A 14,102-nucleotide genomic window follows, 5' to 3' on the forward strand; every position below is an offset into this window, starting at 1 on the left:
AAAAGCCCTCGTACAGAAACGAAAACCCAACACAGCCATAAATAAATAAATAAATAAATAAATAAAAAAGTCTATTGACGAGAGAAGGAGAAAAGAGCATTCGCTTGGGTAGATGAAAGGACAAAAGGAAAATTGTTTTAAGTTGAGGGAACTTGCTTGCTCAGAGGCGATGCCAAAGAAGAGGCATTAAAGATCACGAAGAAAGAGAGGATGGAAGTGGCTCGAGGTCCTAGGAAATGGGAGGGAAACAGCTCAGGTGGAGGGCTTGGCTTTGAAGAAGGACAAGAGGCAAAGGGGTGGATCTTCACGGAGAAGTCATTACTGAGATGGAGGCAAGGTGAGGTTCACATCTGATGGCCTTTTTTTCTCAGAGAAGAGTAGGTAAGGTCATCTGCTGACAGGCAGTGCAGGTCTTGGAAGAGTGATGTAAATTCCTGAAGATTTTGTAGGGAATGCATGAGGGCCAACAGAAGTCAAGCCTCTAGACTCTTCGACAGAAGCTGCTCTATGGGGATTCCTGCCTTCTGAGGGTCAGGCTCTCCACACCAGCTTCTCTCCTCTGGCCTGACCCAAACCCAGCTCCTTCCCCTGAGTCAGTCTAGACTGCCACCTGGAAGGTTTTTCACTCTCCAAGTATTTGCTGAACATACACACCATGAGCCCCATTTCTCTGGGCAACACGCTCTCCCTCTTCCCACAGAGCTTCCAAACCTTCCCCCTACCTTTGCAGACACCCCCACCCCTTTCCCACCCCCCACTGTCTACAGAGCACACAGACACCATCAGACTCATCTGCCAACTACCAAACATGCAAATTTACCTACAGCTGCACCCTCTCCTGCTGATACACCATTTTAAAACTGCCGTTGAATTTAGGGGGTCTTGACCAACATTTAAAAATACAATAAAAAGAATAGAAAACAGCATCTATTGTACATCCTAAGAGTATTTATTGCTTCTTAAAGCTTCTGTTTCAATTATGATGCATCTGTTACTATGAGTTGAGGTCAAAAAGTTTGTGTACGTTTGAAAACTTTCACAATAAAAAGTTAAAACAACACTGCCATAGAGAAAGCTGTCTTTCCCTCCATCTACGGCTAATCCTCACACCTGTGTTCTGGGTCCCAACCCCTCCAGGACCCTTACATTACGGACCTTATGTCTTCTTTCTGTGTAAAAAACAAAAACACCTCACTGGCCTCCTCATACCCCCCATTTATTCCCTCTTCCCCCCTCACAGTCAAACTTCTCCAAAGAGTTATCTGGGTTCAGCATCAACTCCATACCATGCTCCCACCCCTTCGTCTCACCCCTTCGGTGTGCCTCCTGCCCACAGCACTCCTGGGACACAGCTCTCCACAAAGTCATCAGTGACCCCTGAGCCCACACGTCTAGAAGACACTTTCCAGTGTTCATGACTCCTTGTTCATTCCTGCTCCTTCTTCCAGCCTGGGCTCAACCCCTCCTCCTCCCTCCGGAAGGCTTCACTGACCTCCCAACAAGGTCAAACCTCCCACTAGGGGCACTCACTGTTCCTCTGTCCTTCCTAACAGTTGTCAATTGTCGCTGTTACTATTTCACATGTTTTTGTAATTATCTGCCCAGATTAGGCCTCCTCAAGGAGGAAGGGGACTCTGCCTATCTTCATGCCCCTCGGCAGCCCAAGAGCCTCCCCGGCTCAGCGCTGGGCACAGTGCTTAATAAACTGACGTTAGATAAATAATCGGCACCAGCCCCTGTGCCAGGCATTACGTGTAAAATGATGAAAAACATCCCAGAAAGTGAAGGGTGTTGAGGGGGAGGAGAAAGCCAGGGGCAGAGGTGGAAATAAGGGGCAGCTCCTGTCCTGCTTCCCAGACCAATCTGGGGCCTTTTGCAGAACAGCACATGCCTTCACGGCTGACACCTTTCACTGTCTTTGGGTCAGAAAAGTCAGCAACTCAGGTAGGAAAATTTGCTTAATATTTCATACTTGACACGCAGAACTCTTAATGAATCCTTTTAAACCACTACATGTTCAATATTTGCTGAAAGATGAATAGGTGACACCTCCTTCTGGCATCAAGCTACTAGAAAACAGGGCCTGGATCTTTTCATTTGCCCAGGTGTGGCTGGCATGTCCCACCTGCACAGGGTCCCTGATAAACTCCAGAGAACACAAAAGGCCTCATTCTTTGCTGTCTAACCACACCCAAAGACTATCTTATTGTGTTACACACTTTTACTACTTGGTTATTGATTTCCTGTGGCATATCACTATACAAATATTCACTTAAGGACTTTAAAAGACCAAATAAATATGACAAGTATTTAAAATTAGAAACAAAGTATGGAGATGCAACCAGCGAAATCCAGACTGTGGGAAACTCTATTAAACAAATGACCGTTTGTTTTTTTTTCAACAAAACACTTGGGAGATGGGGGAAGGATTTAAAAGTGATTAAAGAGACATATTAACTAGGCATGTTGTATAGAACTTGTTTGGCTCCTTATTCAAATATAGTAACTTTTAAAAAAGGAAATTATAGGATAATCAGAGAAATGTGAATATAGCCTGAAACTCTGATGATAATGAGGAAATAATCACCACTTTTTTGGAGTGTGGTAATGGTATTGCAGCTATGTTTTTAAAAGATAGTCTTGATCTTTTTGAGATACATATTGACATACTTATGGTTTGTAAAATATGAAATAATATAAGGTTTGGGATTTGCTGTAAAATAATCAGAGTGAGGTGGGGTGGGGAAGGGCTAGGGTTGTAGAAGGAACAAGACTGCCAGTTGGGAATTGTTGAAGTTGGTACACATAACACTCTGCTCTCCACTTTTAAATTTTCGAAAAGTTAAAAAAGAAATCTAACTAACAAACTGAACCATTAAAGTATCTAAATTTTTGTTAAATAATTTTTAAAGTCTGGAACACCTTAGAATTCTTTCGCTTTCCAAGATGTCTACAATAGAGCAGTACTTTGATTCACGAGCTCTGTAAAGTATCTTTGAAAGTGGGATTCAGCACTCACAGGCTGCTTGCCTTTTGCCACATTTCCACTGTAATGCATCACCCTCTTTCCTTCCATCAGAACAGGCAAATACAGTCTGGCAATGCCTTCCTACTGCTTTTGAAATGCAGCTTTAAACCCATGTCTTGACCACCTACCTTGGCCTGCAGTTGTGCTGGGGTCTGTCAAGAACTGTCAAACCAATGCTTCATGATGAACATGCTCCTGACCCCTGTCCATTCCCAATGGGGTCTCACATCAGTCTTTGAAGGTGCCTCCCACACACTGGGTCTACAGGGTAGCCTGTCCATTCTTGTCCTTTACTTCTCCCTTTCCATAAAAGTTTGAACTAGCCAACTTAAAATATTTGGAAACTTCCAAAGTCTACTGGACTCCATGCCAAAACCTCTTCATTGGGCAGAAATGAAGTTCTTGAAAGGGTTTAACGATCTTCCATTCCACATCTGATACAGACAACACTACCCCCTACCCATAGGTTCACTACAGCTAATTCAAAAATGTTGCCTAACTCCAGCTGCAACTCTCAAGTCCAATAAACTTTGTTTGGCTACAGACTTTCTTAATTTGAGTAGGACAGATTGAACTGCTGAAAAATTTAAGGGAGGCAGGTCAGATTTTTTTCCCTAGCAAAAATAAATCTTCTCTAAACCTTCCTTGGGTAAATCAACCCTTCATAAAATAAAGCAGCTACTGCATTCCCCCGGACTACCCAAAGACAAGATAACCAGTTATATTTCATTCACCAGCCTTGGAACCATACCTCACAAAAAAACAAAAGTCTCCATCTATCTCGCCCATGAAACAAAGAGAACGAAAACTTAGAATATATACTACAAGCGCAAGCATAGGATTTTTTTTTTAGCAACCCCGTTTCCATCAGGTGCACGTCTACCCACACAAACACACAATAACCCTCACCCCCCCCCCCGCCGTGGAATTTGCCAGTGTGACTTGTGCTGACTTTCAGCGGAGGAACACGGGAATTTGTTTAGTTGTGGTTTTGGCTTTCAATGGGAAGGAAAGGAAGAGTGTGGGGCGTGAAAAACTGGAAATGAGTCTTAATTCTTTTGTTTCCTCCCGTCCTTCTCTGCATCAAAATGCAGGTGTATCATTGAAATTTCAAGTGAGTTTCTCGGGCAGTTAAATACCCCGACGGAGTCTGGGAACAGGGGGTGGAGATAAAGGTGAAACCGAAGACTGGAAGGGAGGGCCGGGTCAGAGGCCCCGGCGCTCTGCCGGGCTGCACCGAGCACACGAGGTCACCCCGCGCCTGCTGCCGGCCGCGCCCCGGTTCTGGCCTGGCCAGCTGTCCTGGGTTTTGCCAGCGACTGCGCCGTCCGGGGTGCCCACTCACATCTTTGCCTGGTCCCGACTTTAGGCTAGGTTCATTCACTTCCGGTGACAAATCCCTCCCACCACTTCTAGAAATAATGTAACATTTCCCCCATCACTTTCCTAACAGCCGACGGCCCCTCAGACAGCCGCCGAGTCCGGGGCTGGGGTCTCACCCCGGCGAAACCAGCAGCGCCCAGCTGCGGAGGGAGTGACGGCCAAGGTCGGGGTGGGGGGGAGGGCGTGGGAGGAAGAGGAAGGGGGTGTGGAATCTCACCTCCCCCCGCCCCCACCCCTCCGACTGCAGTAATTGGCAAAAAAAATAAGCCGTTTTTAGACTTCCCCAGGGCCCCCTGAACCTGGCTGCAGTGAGGAACCCAGTCTCTCCCATTCCGGTGCCCCTCGCCTTCTCCCGCCCCCGTAAGTGCCTGCAGGAATCCTGGAGCCCCAGGCCACGCGGAACTGCAGCGGCGGGGCGGGGGTGCAGGGGGTAGGATGAGGGTTTAGAGGCGGCAGGAATGGGTGGGGGGAAGGGGTGGTGGAAGGGAGAAGGAGAAAAACAGAGGCATGCAAAAGGTTCCGTTGCCAGCTGTTCCAGCTGCCGCTTCCTCCGGCGCGGGCCGGGCGGTGTAATATTCCCCCCCCTCCATCTTTCTCACCACTACCTGTCCCACCCACCCACCACAGGCACACATTCCCCCCACCAGTAGCGGATCTCCGGCCTGTAAGGGGGTAGTAGGAAGGAGCTGGGGGGGAGGGGGAGGCCTGCGAGTTTCTAACCTTGTTCTTATAAACAAACCCACATGTGCAGCTGCCGCTGCTGCAACTCACCCCACAATCCCGGATATAAGTCCTGCCCCTTTAAGAGGAAAAAAAGCTTCCCCCGCCTGCCTTCCACCCTACCCATCCACAAGGACCTTTGTCTTCCCACCCCCTCAGTCAGTCGGCCCCGCCCCATATCCCCGCCCCCTCCGACGCTGAGGAACCAATGGGCGAAGAAAATAAGGCCGGGGCCTGACGTCAGCATGTCCGGCCAATCACAGGGCGCGTTGGTGGGAGGCCTCGCGGAGGGCGCGCCCGGAGGAAGGAAGGCAGGAGAAAGGAAGCTTGAAGTCAAGATGGAGACTGCTAGTGGCTCTGCCGCTGCTGTGGCGAACGGGGACTTGGGATCCCAGAGGGACCGGAGCCTGGTGCCTGAGCGGCTTCAGAGGCGAGAAAATGAGCGGCAACTGGAGGTGGAAAGGCGGAAGCAAAAGCGGCAGAACCAGGAGGTGGAGGAGGAGAAGAGCGACTTTTTCGCCGCCGCCTTCTCTCGGGAGCGATCGGCCGTGGAAGAGCTTCTGGAAGGCGGGGAGTCCGTCGAGCAGCTGGAGGAGGCGGCCGCTCGGCTGCAGAGGCTGCAGAAACTTCTAAACGACTCGGTTTTGTTCCTGGCCGCCTACGACTTGCGGCAGGGGCAAGAGGTGCTGGCGCGGCTGCAGGAGGCCCTGGCCAAGCGGCGCCAGGAGCTGCAGCCTAAGAAGCGTTTCGCTTTCAAGACCCGCAGGAAGGATGCTGCTTCAGCCACCAAAGTAGATTCGGCTCCCGGTGCCCCGGCAGCGGAAGGCATCCTGGCCTCCCCGCCGCCCTTGAAGGAGGAGGAAGGCTTCGGCTCCAGCTGGATCTGCGGCTTCTCCAACCTGCAGTCCCAAGTCTTGGAGAAGAGAGCCGAGGAGCTGCACCAGCGGGACGTCCTTTTGACCCAACTGACTAACTGCACAATCAGACTGTATGGTAATCCCAACACCCTGCGGCTGACCAAGGCTCGAGGCTGCACGCTGCTCTGCGGCCCGGTGTCCACCTCCGTGTTCCTGGAGAACTGCAGTGACTGCGTGCTGGCCGTGGCCTGCCAGCAGCTCCGCGTACACACCACGAAAGACACCCGCATCTTCCTGCAGGTGACCAGCAGGGCAATCGTGGAGGACTGCACCGGGATACAGTTCGCCCCGTACACCTGGAGCTACCCGGGGATCGACAAGGACTTCGAGGGCTCTGGTTTAGACAGGAGCAAAAATAACTGGAGCGACGTTGACGATTTCAACTGGCTGGCCCGTGATGTGGCCTCCCCAAACTGGAGTATTCTTCCTGAAGAAGAGCGAAGGATCCAGTGAGACTAAGCAGTTGTCACTCTTTTCTTCACTCCTACCAAATACACTCCTTTGTGGGACTGACTCCAGCTAATGGGACCCCAAAATTTACTTCTTGTCACGCTGTCTGTTTTCATTATTTTAAGACTTTAGATTGTGATAGGCTTCTACTTTCGATTTCCATTAAATTTGTGGCAGGTCTAGCACTTCAGAGAATTTTTGCTATTTTGGTGACGTTTCGGAGCTTTTGTTTGACGGTGATAATTTGAAGCCATAAGGGGAAGAGAGTGTGGTTGTGTGTCGGTTTTTAATGATTTGTGGTGTTTAAAACATTGCAGAATAAAGTAAGCCTTCAATAAATATTTGTTTAATAAACGAATTCAGTAGGGCTAGTAGGAGCCAGTTAATGTTGAAGTAAGGTATCAAACGTATTCAAACTGCCATTAACCAAGAGCTTTTTTGAATTGCAGGTTTGACTTCCATACGTATTTTTCAGTGGGGTAATGGAAAGACTCCTCTCTGGTCTTCAGTTACATGTTAGCTTGGGTTTTTGGCATCCAGCTAGTCATCGACTTATTTGGATCCAAACTTTTGGCACGGACCCCAAGAGCCTCATGAGTCTTAATCACCTGTAAAGCCAAAATAGTTATAGCTACCAATTTTTTGTGCACTTAAAATGTTATCGACACCATTGTAAGCACCTTACTCATGTAAACTTATTAAGTCCTCAAAATATTATGAGGGTAGCTTCTGTTAACTCCATTTTTCAAGTGAGGAAACAGATAAGTTGCCCAAAGGGCACACAGCCCAAGTGGTGGACTGGGATTTGAAATCATGTAGTCTGGCTCCAGAGCCCACGTTCTTAACCTCTACTAGATACTGATTTTTGAATAGTGTTAATTGAGTTCGAAAGAAAGCTTCCATAAGTAAAGAGGGCAAATTGCTTTTCTTAAATTCTCAGGCATAATGGCTCTACGTATCTATCCTCATACAAAAAGAATTGAGGCAAACATCTGGCTGAGTCTTAATTTTTCCACTCATTTTGCTGTAATTCGCTACTGTTACAAATTTGGCTTTCTGCTCTATATACTACCACTCATTATTCTTAAATGGAAAGTTGTAAGATTTTCAAAAAGCTTTTTTGGGTCTAGTGGCCTTGTAACTGCGGATGTGCTTTTTATTTAATAATTACCACAAGTATTAAGGTGCTTAAATATCTCAAGTATTTATGTATTTAATATTATATGTTCTCTTTTGTTCTGAAAAAGGATTTAAAGTGGCTTCTAGGATATGTGAAATGTAACAAGATAATAAAAACAAATGACAAGGAGGAACAAGGGTAGAATGACGGATTGGAGGCAGAAATGAAGCCAATAAAAAAAATGAGGGAAGAGATATGGGAACATATGTATATGTATAACTGATTCACTTTGTTATAAAGCAGAAACTAACAAACACACCATTGTAAAGCAATTATACTCCAATAAAGATGTTAAAAAAGAAAACAAAAATGTAGGCTGCCAAGCCCTATTCCTTAGCTGGAGGTGAATCCAGATTTTTTTCCCCTCAACTATTAGCTAACTTGAAAAGGGATCCTAATCAGTTTCACAATTTGCAGCATCCACAAACAAGAGGGAAAATCGTTTGCTTGGGAGAGTTAATCCTGATGATAAAAAGAAATAACTTATAATGAAATTCTCAACCATATCTTTACATTAGAAACTGACCGGTATCCTAAAGCTGTGCCCCTAGAGACTGATAGTTTAACACAAGTGCACTTAAGAATAAACCATGCTTGTTTTTTTTTGGTTGCGCCACCTGGCTTGCAGGATTCTTGTTCCCGACCAGGGATCGAACCCCGGAATTGGAAGCGCGGAGTCCTAACCACGGGACCGCCAGGGAATTCCCAACCTTTTTTCTACTAAAGCTCACAATTTTACACCTGTAACTCTGCTGACCACCCGACCAGTTGTAGGCCATCCAACTAGCTCCCCTTGACTGACGTCCCTCAATATTTGAAAACATTTCCATCTTTGCTGGTCTTCTTCCTTACTAGAGGCATATCTCTTCTTGCCCAGAGATTCCTCTTCCGCTTGTGCCCATCCCCTCCAACCTCCTATGGCCTCCCTTTCCACTGGCCTTTTTTCTTTTAAGACACCAGATCCTGAGATCCTCCACCCTACATGTCACTGAATGATGTTCCAGCTCCTTCCCTGTGTGTCAGACATCTTAGAAGAATAGCTGTGTCCACATACACCTACATCTATTCCCTCTTTCAGTCTTTGTAATTTTAACTCTTCTCTGCTGAAACTGCTCTTTGATGGTATTAGTGGCCTAATCACCAAATCTACCGGCTCCCTCCCCTCCCCCTCCTTAGCTTTTTTACTCTTGGTACTGTTTACCCTTTTTTGTTTGTTTGTTTTAGGTACAGTTTACTCATCCTTGAAGTTCTCTCTTTCCTTGGCCGTAACCTTTCTCTAACCTGTTTCTCTTACGTCAGCTTCCTTCCCTTCATTAGGATTCTGATGATTTATAGCCCTTAAATATGAGTGATGCCCAAAGTTTTGCCATTAGCTTCTTTGTATTCATTCTCTCAGAGCCTCAACTGTCAACCTATATGCATAGTCTTGTGTCTGTATCCCTAGCCTCCACCCTTATTGGGCTCACCTGCCTTTCAAATTCCATATATTCTTTTTTTTTTTTTTTTTTTTTTTGGCCACGCTGCGCGGCTTGCAGGATCTTAGTTTCCTAAGCAGGGATGGAACCTGGGCAAACAGCAGTGAAAGCACCGCGTCCTAACCACTGAACTTCCAGGGAATTCCCTCAAATTCCAAATATCCTTTTTTAAAATGAATTACTTAATTTATTTATTTTTGGCTCCGTTGGGTCTTTGTTGCTGTGCGCAGGCTTTCTCTAGTTGCGGTGAGTGGGGGCTACTTTGCATTGCGGTGTGCGGACTTCTCCTTGCGGTGGCTTCTCTTGTGGAGCACGGGCTCTAGGGCGCATGGGCTCAGTAGTTGTGGCACACGGGCTTAGTTGCTCCGCGGCGTGTGGGATCTTCACGGACCAGGGATCAAACCCGTGTGCCCTGCATTGGCAGGCGGATTCTTAACCACTGTGCCACCAGGGAAGTCCCTCCATATATTCCTAAAATCTCCATTTTCACTTCTTTCCCTCCCAAGTTCCATGTTTATTTTAAGGATGTCACTCTTCTCCAGGCACCCAATGCTACCAGGGCCAGGCAGGTGAAGTCCATGAGTAAGGCTGCTGAGAGTAAGTCGCTAGGGAGTGGGGGACCAGATAACTTGGCAGACAGATTCAGGCATTTAAAAAACATTGGCGGGGACTTCCCTGGTGGCGCAGTGGTTAAGAATCCGCCTGCCAAAGCAGGCGACACGGGTTCGAGCCCTGGTCCGGGAAGATCCCACATGCCGCGGAGCAAGTAAGCCCGTGCGCCACTACTGAGACTGCTCTAGAGCCCGCGGACCACAACTGCTGAAGCCCGCGTGCCTAGAGCCTGTGCTCCACAACAAGAGAAGCCACCTCAATGAGAAGCTCGTGCACCACAACGAAGAGAAGCCCCAGCTCACAGCAACTAGAGAAAGCCCATTCGCAGCAACGAAGACCCAATGCAGCCAAAAATAAATAAATAAATAAATATTTAAAAAAAACCAAACAAAAACAAAACAAAAAAACCCAACATTGCGTAAGACAAGCAAAACTTTTTCTGCAGTCTGCGTCTGGTCCTCGAGCTGGCCAACTTGTAACTAAAATAAGTGATGCCCCAAGTGATGAATGATGCTCATATCATGTCAGTTCCTTCCCTGGAAAGTCTTGCCTATTCATCCTGTCCTCTCAAGTCTTTCTGCCGTTTCAGGAAGATAGACCCTATATGTTTCCAGACGCTTAAACTGGAATGGATTTTTGTTTGTTTGTTTTTTACAAAGACAACAACAAGACAAAACAAATCTATATTAAAGTCACACCCCTGAATTAAAAGCATTGACTTAAAGTCACTTTAGTAAGTTTTTATCAAGCAAATCTAATGACAATGGTCATTGCAGTGAGGGCATATTCACCAATAAGTGTAATGACCATACATTTTCATTAAGATCAACTCTGGAAAAGCAATAAAACTGCATATTAGTCAAGCATAACCTTCATTTATGATCAGGTGTGTTAAATATAACTTAGTACAGTATTATATGAATATTGTATAATTATAAAAAGTGTCACTTCAGGGCTTCCCTGATGGCGCAGTGGTTAAGAATCTGCCTGCCAACGCAGGGGACATGGGTTCGAGCCCTGGTCTGGGAAGATCCCACATGCCGCGGAGCAACTAAGCCCATGCGCCACAACTACTGGGCCTGCACTCTAGAGCCCGCAAGCCACAACTACTGAGCCCGCATGCCACAATTACTGAAGCCCGCACACCTAAAGCCCGTGCTCTGCAACAAGAGAAGCCACCACAATGAGAAGCCTGCGCACCACAACAAAGAGTAGCCCCCGCTCACCGCAACTAGAGAAAACCCGTGCACAGCAATGAAGACCCAATGCAGCCAAAAAATTAAAAAATAAAAAACCCAGCATGTACAATATAATGCAAAATTAAAAAAAAAATTGTTACTCCAGTCTCAACCGCATAAGAATAGAAGAAATGGTCAATTATAAGTTTTAATGCTGAACTTCTGATTGCAATGCAAGAGTCATTATTTAACAAAAAATATTTAGTTTTAATTGTGTTAATCAGGCAGAAATAAACAAAACCAGCAAGATGTAAAGATTCAACTTTCTATGGGTAATGTTACATGGTAATACGTTTTATAAACATTGTGGCAATTACTGTAGTACCACAGAAATTGGACAGCTAAATTATATTTAATTCGAAAGTTTCACCACCAACTCAAAGACTTAATCGCACTATTTGACAATTTTCTTCTCTTATAAAGAAAATGAGTTGGCCATTACAATTAGATGGTCAATTATTTACCAGCTTTAAGTTTCAAGAAGGGCAGGGACAATATGACACAAAAGCCATGTTCAATTCAACTGAACAAATATTTGAGCATCCACTATGCAACTTTTCCATGTTGGGTGCTAAGAGCACAATGGTAAACAAGGTAAGCGTGTGCTCTTCCTTGATGGAGGTTATGGCCTAGTTGAAGATCAGATGAATGAAAGAACAATCATGAGAGAGAAACCCTGAGAGCTCTGATAGGGTAGTGCCCTATTATTATCAATATAACCTCTCCTGGTTAGAAGGGACCTTAAGTAAGGCTTCTATTTTAACCACCAATCCAGGGTTTGAATTCCCTGGCTGAACTCAGATCAGCAGCAGTCACAGAAGGAAGTAGTTGGTATTCAAAAGCCTGCTTTCCAAATTTTCAGATACTGTACACTCTGAACTTTAAGAACTGATAAGACCAAGCAAAAAATTCAAGGCCATTTACTCACCTGGTAACCAAGCTCAGCATTCTGTGCAGGCATTTAAGTACTTTATTATATTTTGAAAAATATTTTTTAGTTGAATACCTTTTAGTTGTGTTTATTTCACCAAGAAAGCTATACATAAACTAATTTTTAGAACTGATAACAAGGTAGTTGTTTGATTCTGAGATGATGGCACAATGGATTTTCAAAACAGATAATTCATGTACAGGTACGAAAAGATTAAAATAAAATCTCCCTCCTTCCTTTGATCCCAGCGATTCAGTTTTCTTTGGAGAGCAACCACCCTTTACCCTTTGTATTCTTCTGGTCTATGCATTTACAAAGTTATGTGCAATATATCCTTCTATCCTCCCACCCCAGTAGAAGCACACTATGTATACGCTTGGGCACCTTGCCTTTGTCCTTAACATTATATTGGAGATCTTCCCATATAAGCATGTAGTCATCTCATTCTCTTTAACTGCTGCCTAGTGTTCTGTTATATGGAATGTGCCATACATATTTAACCAGTCTCTAACTGATGAACATTTAGGTTGTTTCCAATCTTTAGCCAGTAGAAAAATGATACAGTGAATATCCTTATACATAAATTATTTAGCGTATGTGCAGTGGGTTCTTAGGGGTAGGCTAAGTAAGTACCTAGAAGTGGAATTGCTGGATCAATAGGTTATGAACATTTATTATGTTGATAGATGTTATCAAATTGCCTTCTGAGGAGGTTTATCAATTTACACACTCACTAGCAATGACTGAGAGTGCTATTTCTTCACATCCTTATTGACATACTGTGCTATCAAATTTTTGGATCTTTGCCAATCTGAGAGTTACAAAATGTTATCTTTCTGTAATGGTAATTGTCTCCTAACTTGTCTCCTCACCTCCAATTTCTAAAGCGTTCTGCATGCAGCTACCAAATTAGTTTTCTTAAAGCATGTCACTCCTGGTCTAAAACCTTCTGAGATTTCCATAGCCTGCTGGACTTCCTGGCTTGGAAGACAAGTCCCTCCACCACCTGCTTTCAGCCTACTGTTCCTACATGATGTTTTACTGTTTCATCACACACACTTCATGCTCTAACTAGTCTGAAATAAGACCCATTAATCAAACACACTGTATCAGTGAGGGACCTGGCAGGAAACAGATGGCACACTTAAAATGGATAATTTGAGAAAAGCCTAACACAGGAGCTATTTACAAAGCTGTGGGCAGAGTTTAGGAAAAGTAATAACAGATAGTGCAATACCTCTTATCACTCCTAGGGCTGAAGGGACAAAACTGTTACCTGAACCCAGAAAGAGAGCACGCTACGTGGCAGGAGCTGTGGCCTTCAGTAGAGGGATGTAGCCAATCCGTTGTGACCTGTGGGCCAAAGAGCAACAGGAATTTCAAAACTCTCTTCAATTGTGCCTTCCATTGGCTGAACCCAATGAGAATTTTAGGGCAAGGACGTCTGTTTCCCAATTTTAGGGCAAGGAAGTCTGTTGATGCAGTCCATATGGGCCAGCTCCCAGGACAGCTCCAGGGTGGAGAAAAGTAAAGAATAGATTTGGAGGAACAAATGGAAGATATTTGCTACAAACACCTTCTGCCATACTTTCTGGCCTTTTCTCAAGCAGTTCCCACACAGCTTGAGTCCATGTGCACTTGCCAAAATTTTGCAAAAGCCAATCTGGGAAGTCTTCTGGGATTTCCCTCAGTCTCTTTGAGAACAAAGCATGATATTTTGAGACAATAAGAGCAAGAAAGAAAAGTGAATGAGCCAGTCTCTGAGGCCAAGTTGTTGCATTCTCCAGTAGAGACAATTTTTGAGGGAAAGAAAAAAATTTGAAGAAAGTGAGAAGTGTAGGCCAATTCAGACGACATTCATGTGATGGCAAAACTTTAGAAGGCCTGGCAGCATGATTAGATACAGAGAATCCGGTACGCCTCTGAGTCAAGCAATAATTTCAGCAGTCATTGTCTTTTAAGAAGTTTAAGAAAAGATAAGACATCAAAGGAAAAACTTCTTGGGACTTCCTTGGTGGCGCAGTGGTTAAGAATCTGCCTGCCAATGCAGGGGACACAGGTTCGATCCCTGGCCTGGGAAGATTCCACATGCTGCAGAGCAACTAAGCCCGTGTGCCACAACTACTGAGCCTGCGCTCGAGAGCCTGCAAGTCACAACTACTGAGCCC

The 14,102-nt window shown here is 45.3% G+C and overlaps 1 protein-coding gene across 1 annotated transcript; it reads left to right on the forward strand.

Annotated features, from left to right (window-relative positions):
- Window positions 1–5,115: 5,115 nt before the first annotated feature.
- On the forward strand, window positions 5,116–6,709 carry TBCC (tubulin folding cofactor C). Its single transcript, XM_036870448.1, has one exon. It carries the CDS (start codon window positions 5,155–5,157, stop codon window positions 6,499–6,501), a length of 1,347 nt encoding a protein of 448 aa, XP_036726343.1. The 5' UTR covers window positions 5,116–5,154; the 3' UTR covers window positions 6,502–6,709.
- The last annotated feature ends 7,393 nt before the right edge of the window (window positions 6,710–14,102 follow it).

This window comes from Balaenoptera musculus, chromosome 11 (assembly GCF_009873245.2).
Source record: "Balaenoptera musculus isolate JJ_BM4_2016_0621 chromosome 11, mBalMus1.pri.v3, whole genome shotgun sequence".
NCBI classification, from domain to species: domain Eukaryota; kingdom Metazoa; phylum Chordata; class Mammalia; order Artiodactyla; family Balaenopteridae; genus Balaenoptera; species Balaenoptera musculus.

Coding starts and splice junctions, on each gene's coding strand:
- TBCC (XM_036870448.1), top strand. CDS start 5,155: ATGTGCAGCTGCCGCTGCTGCAACTCACCCCACAATCCCGGATATAAG.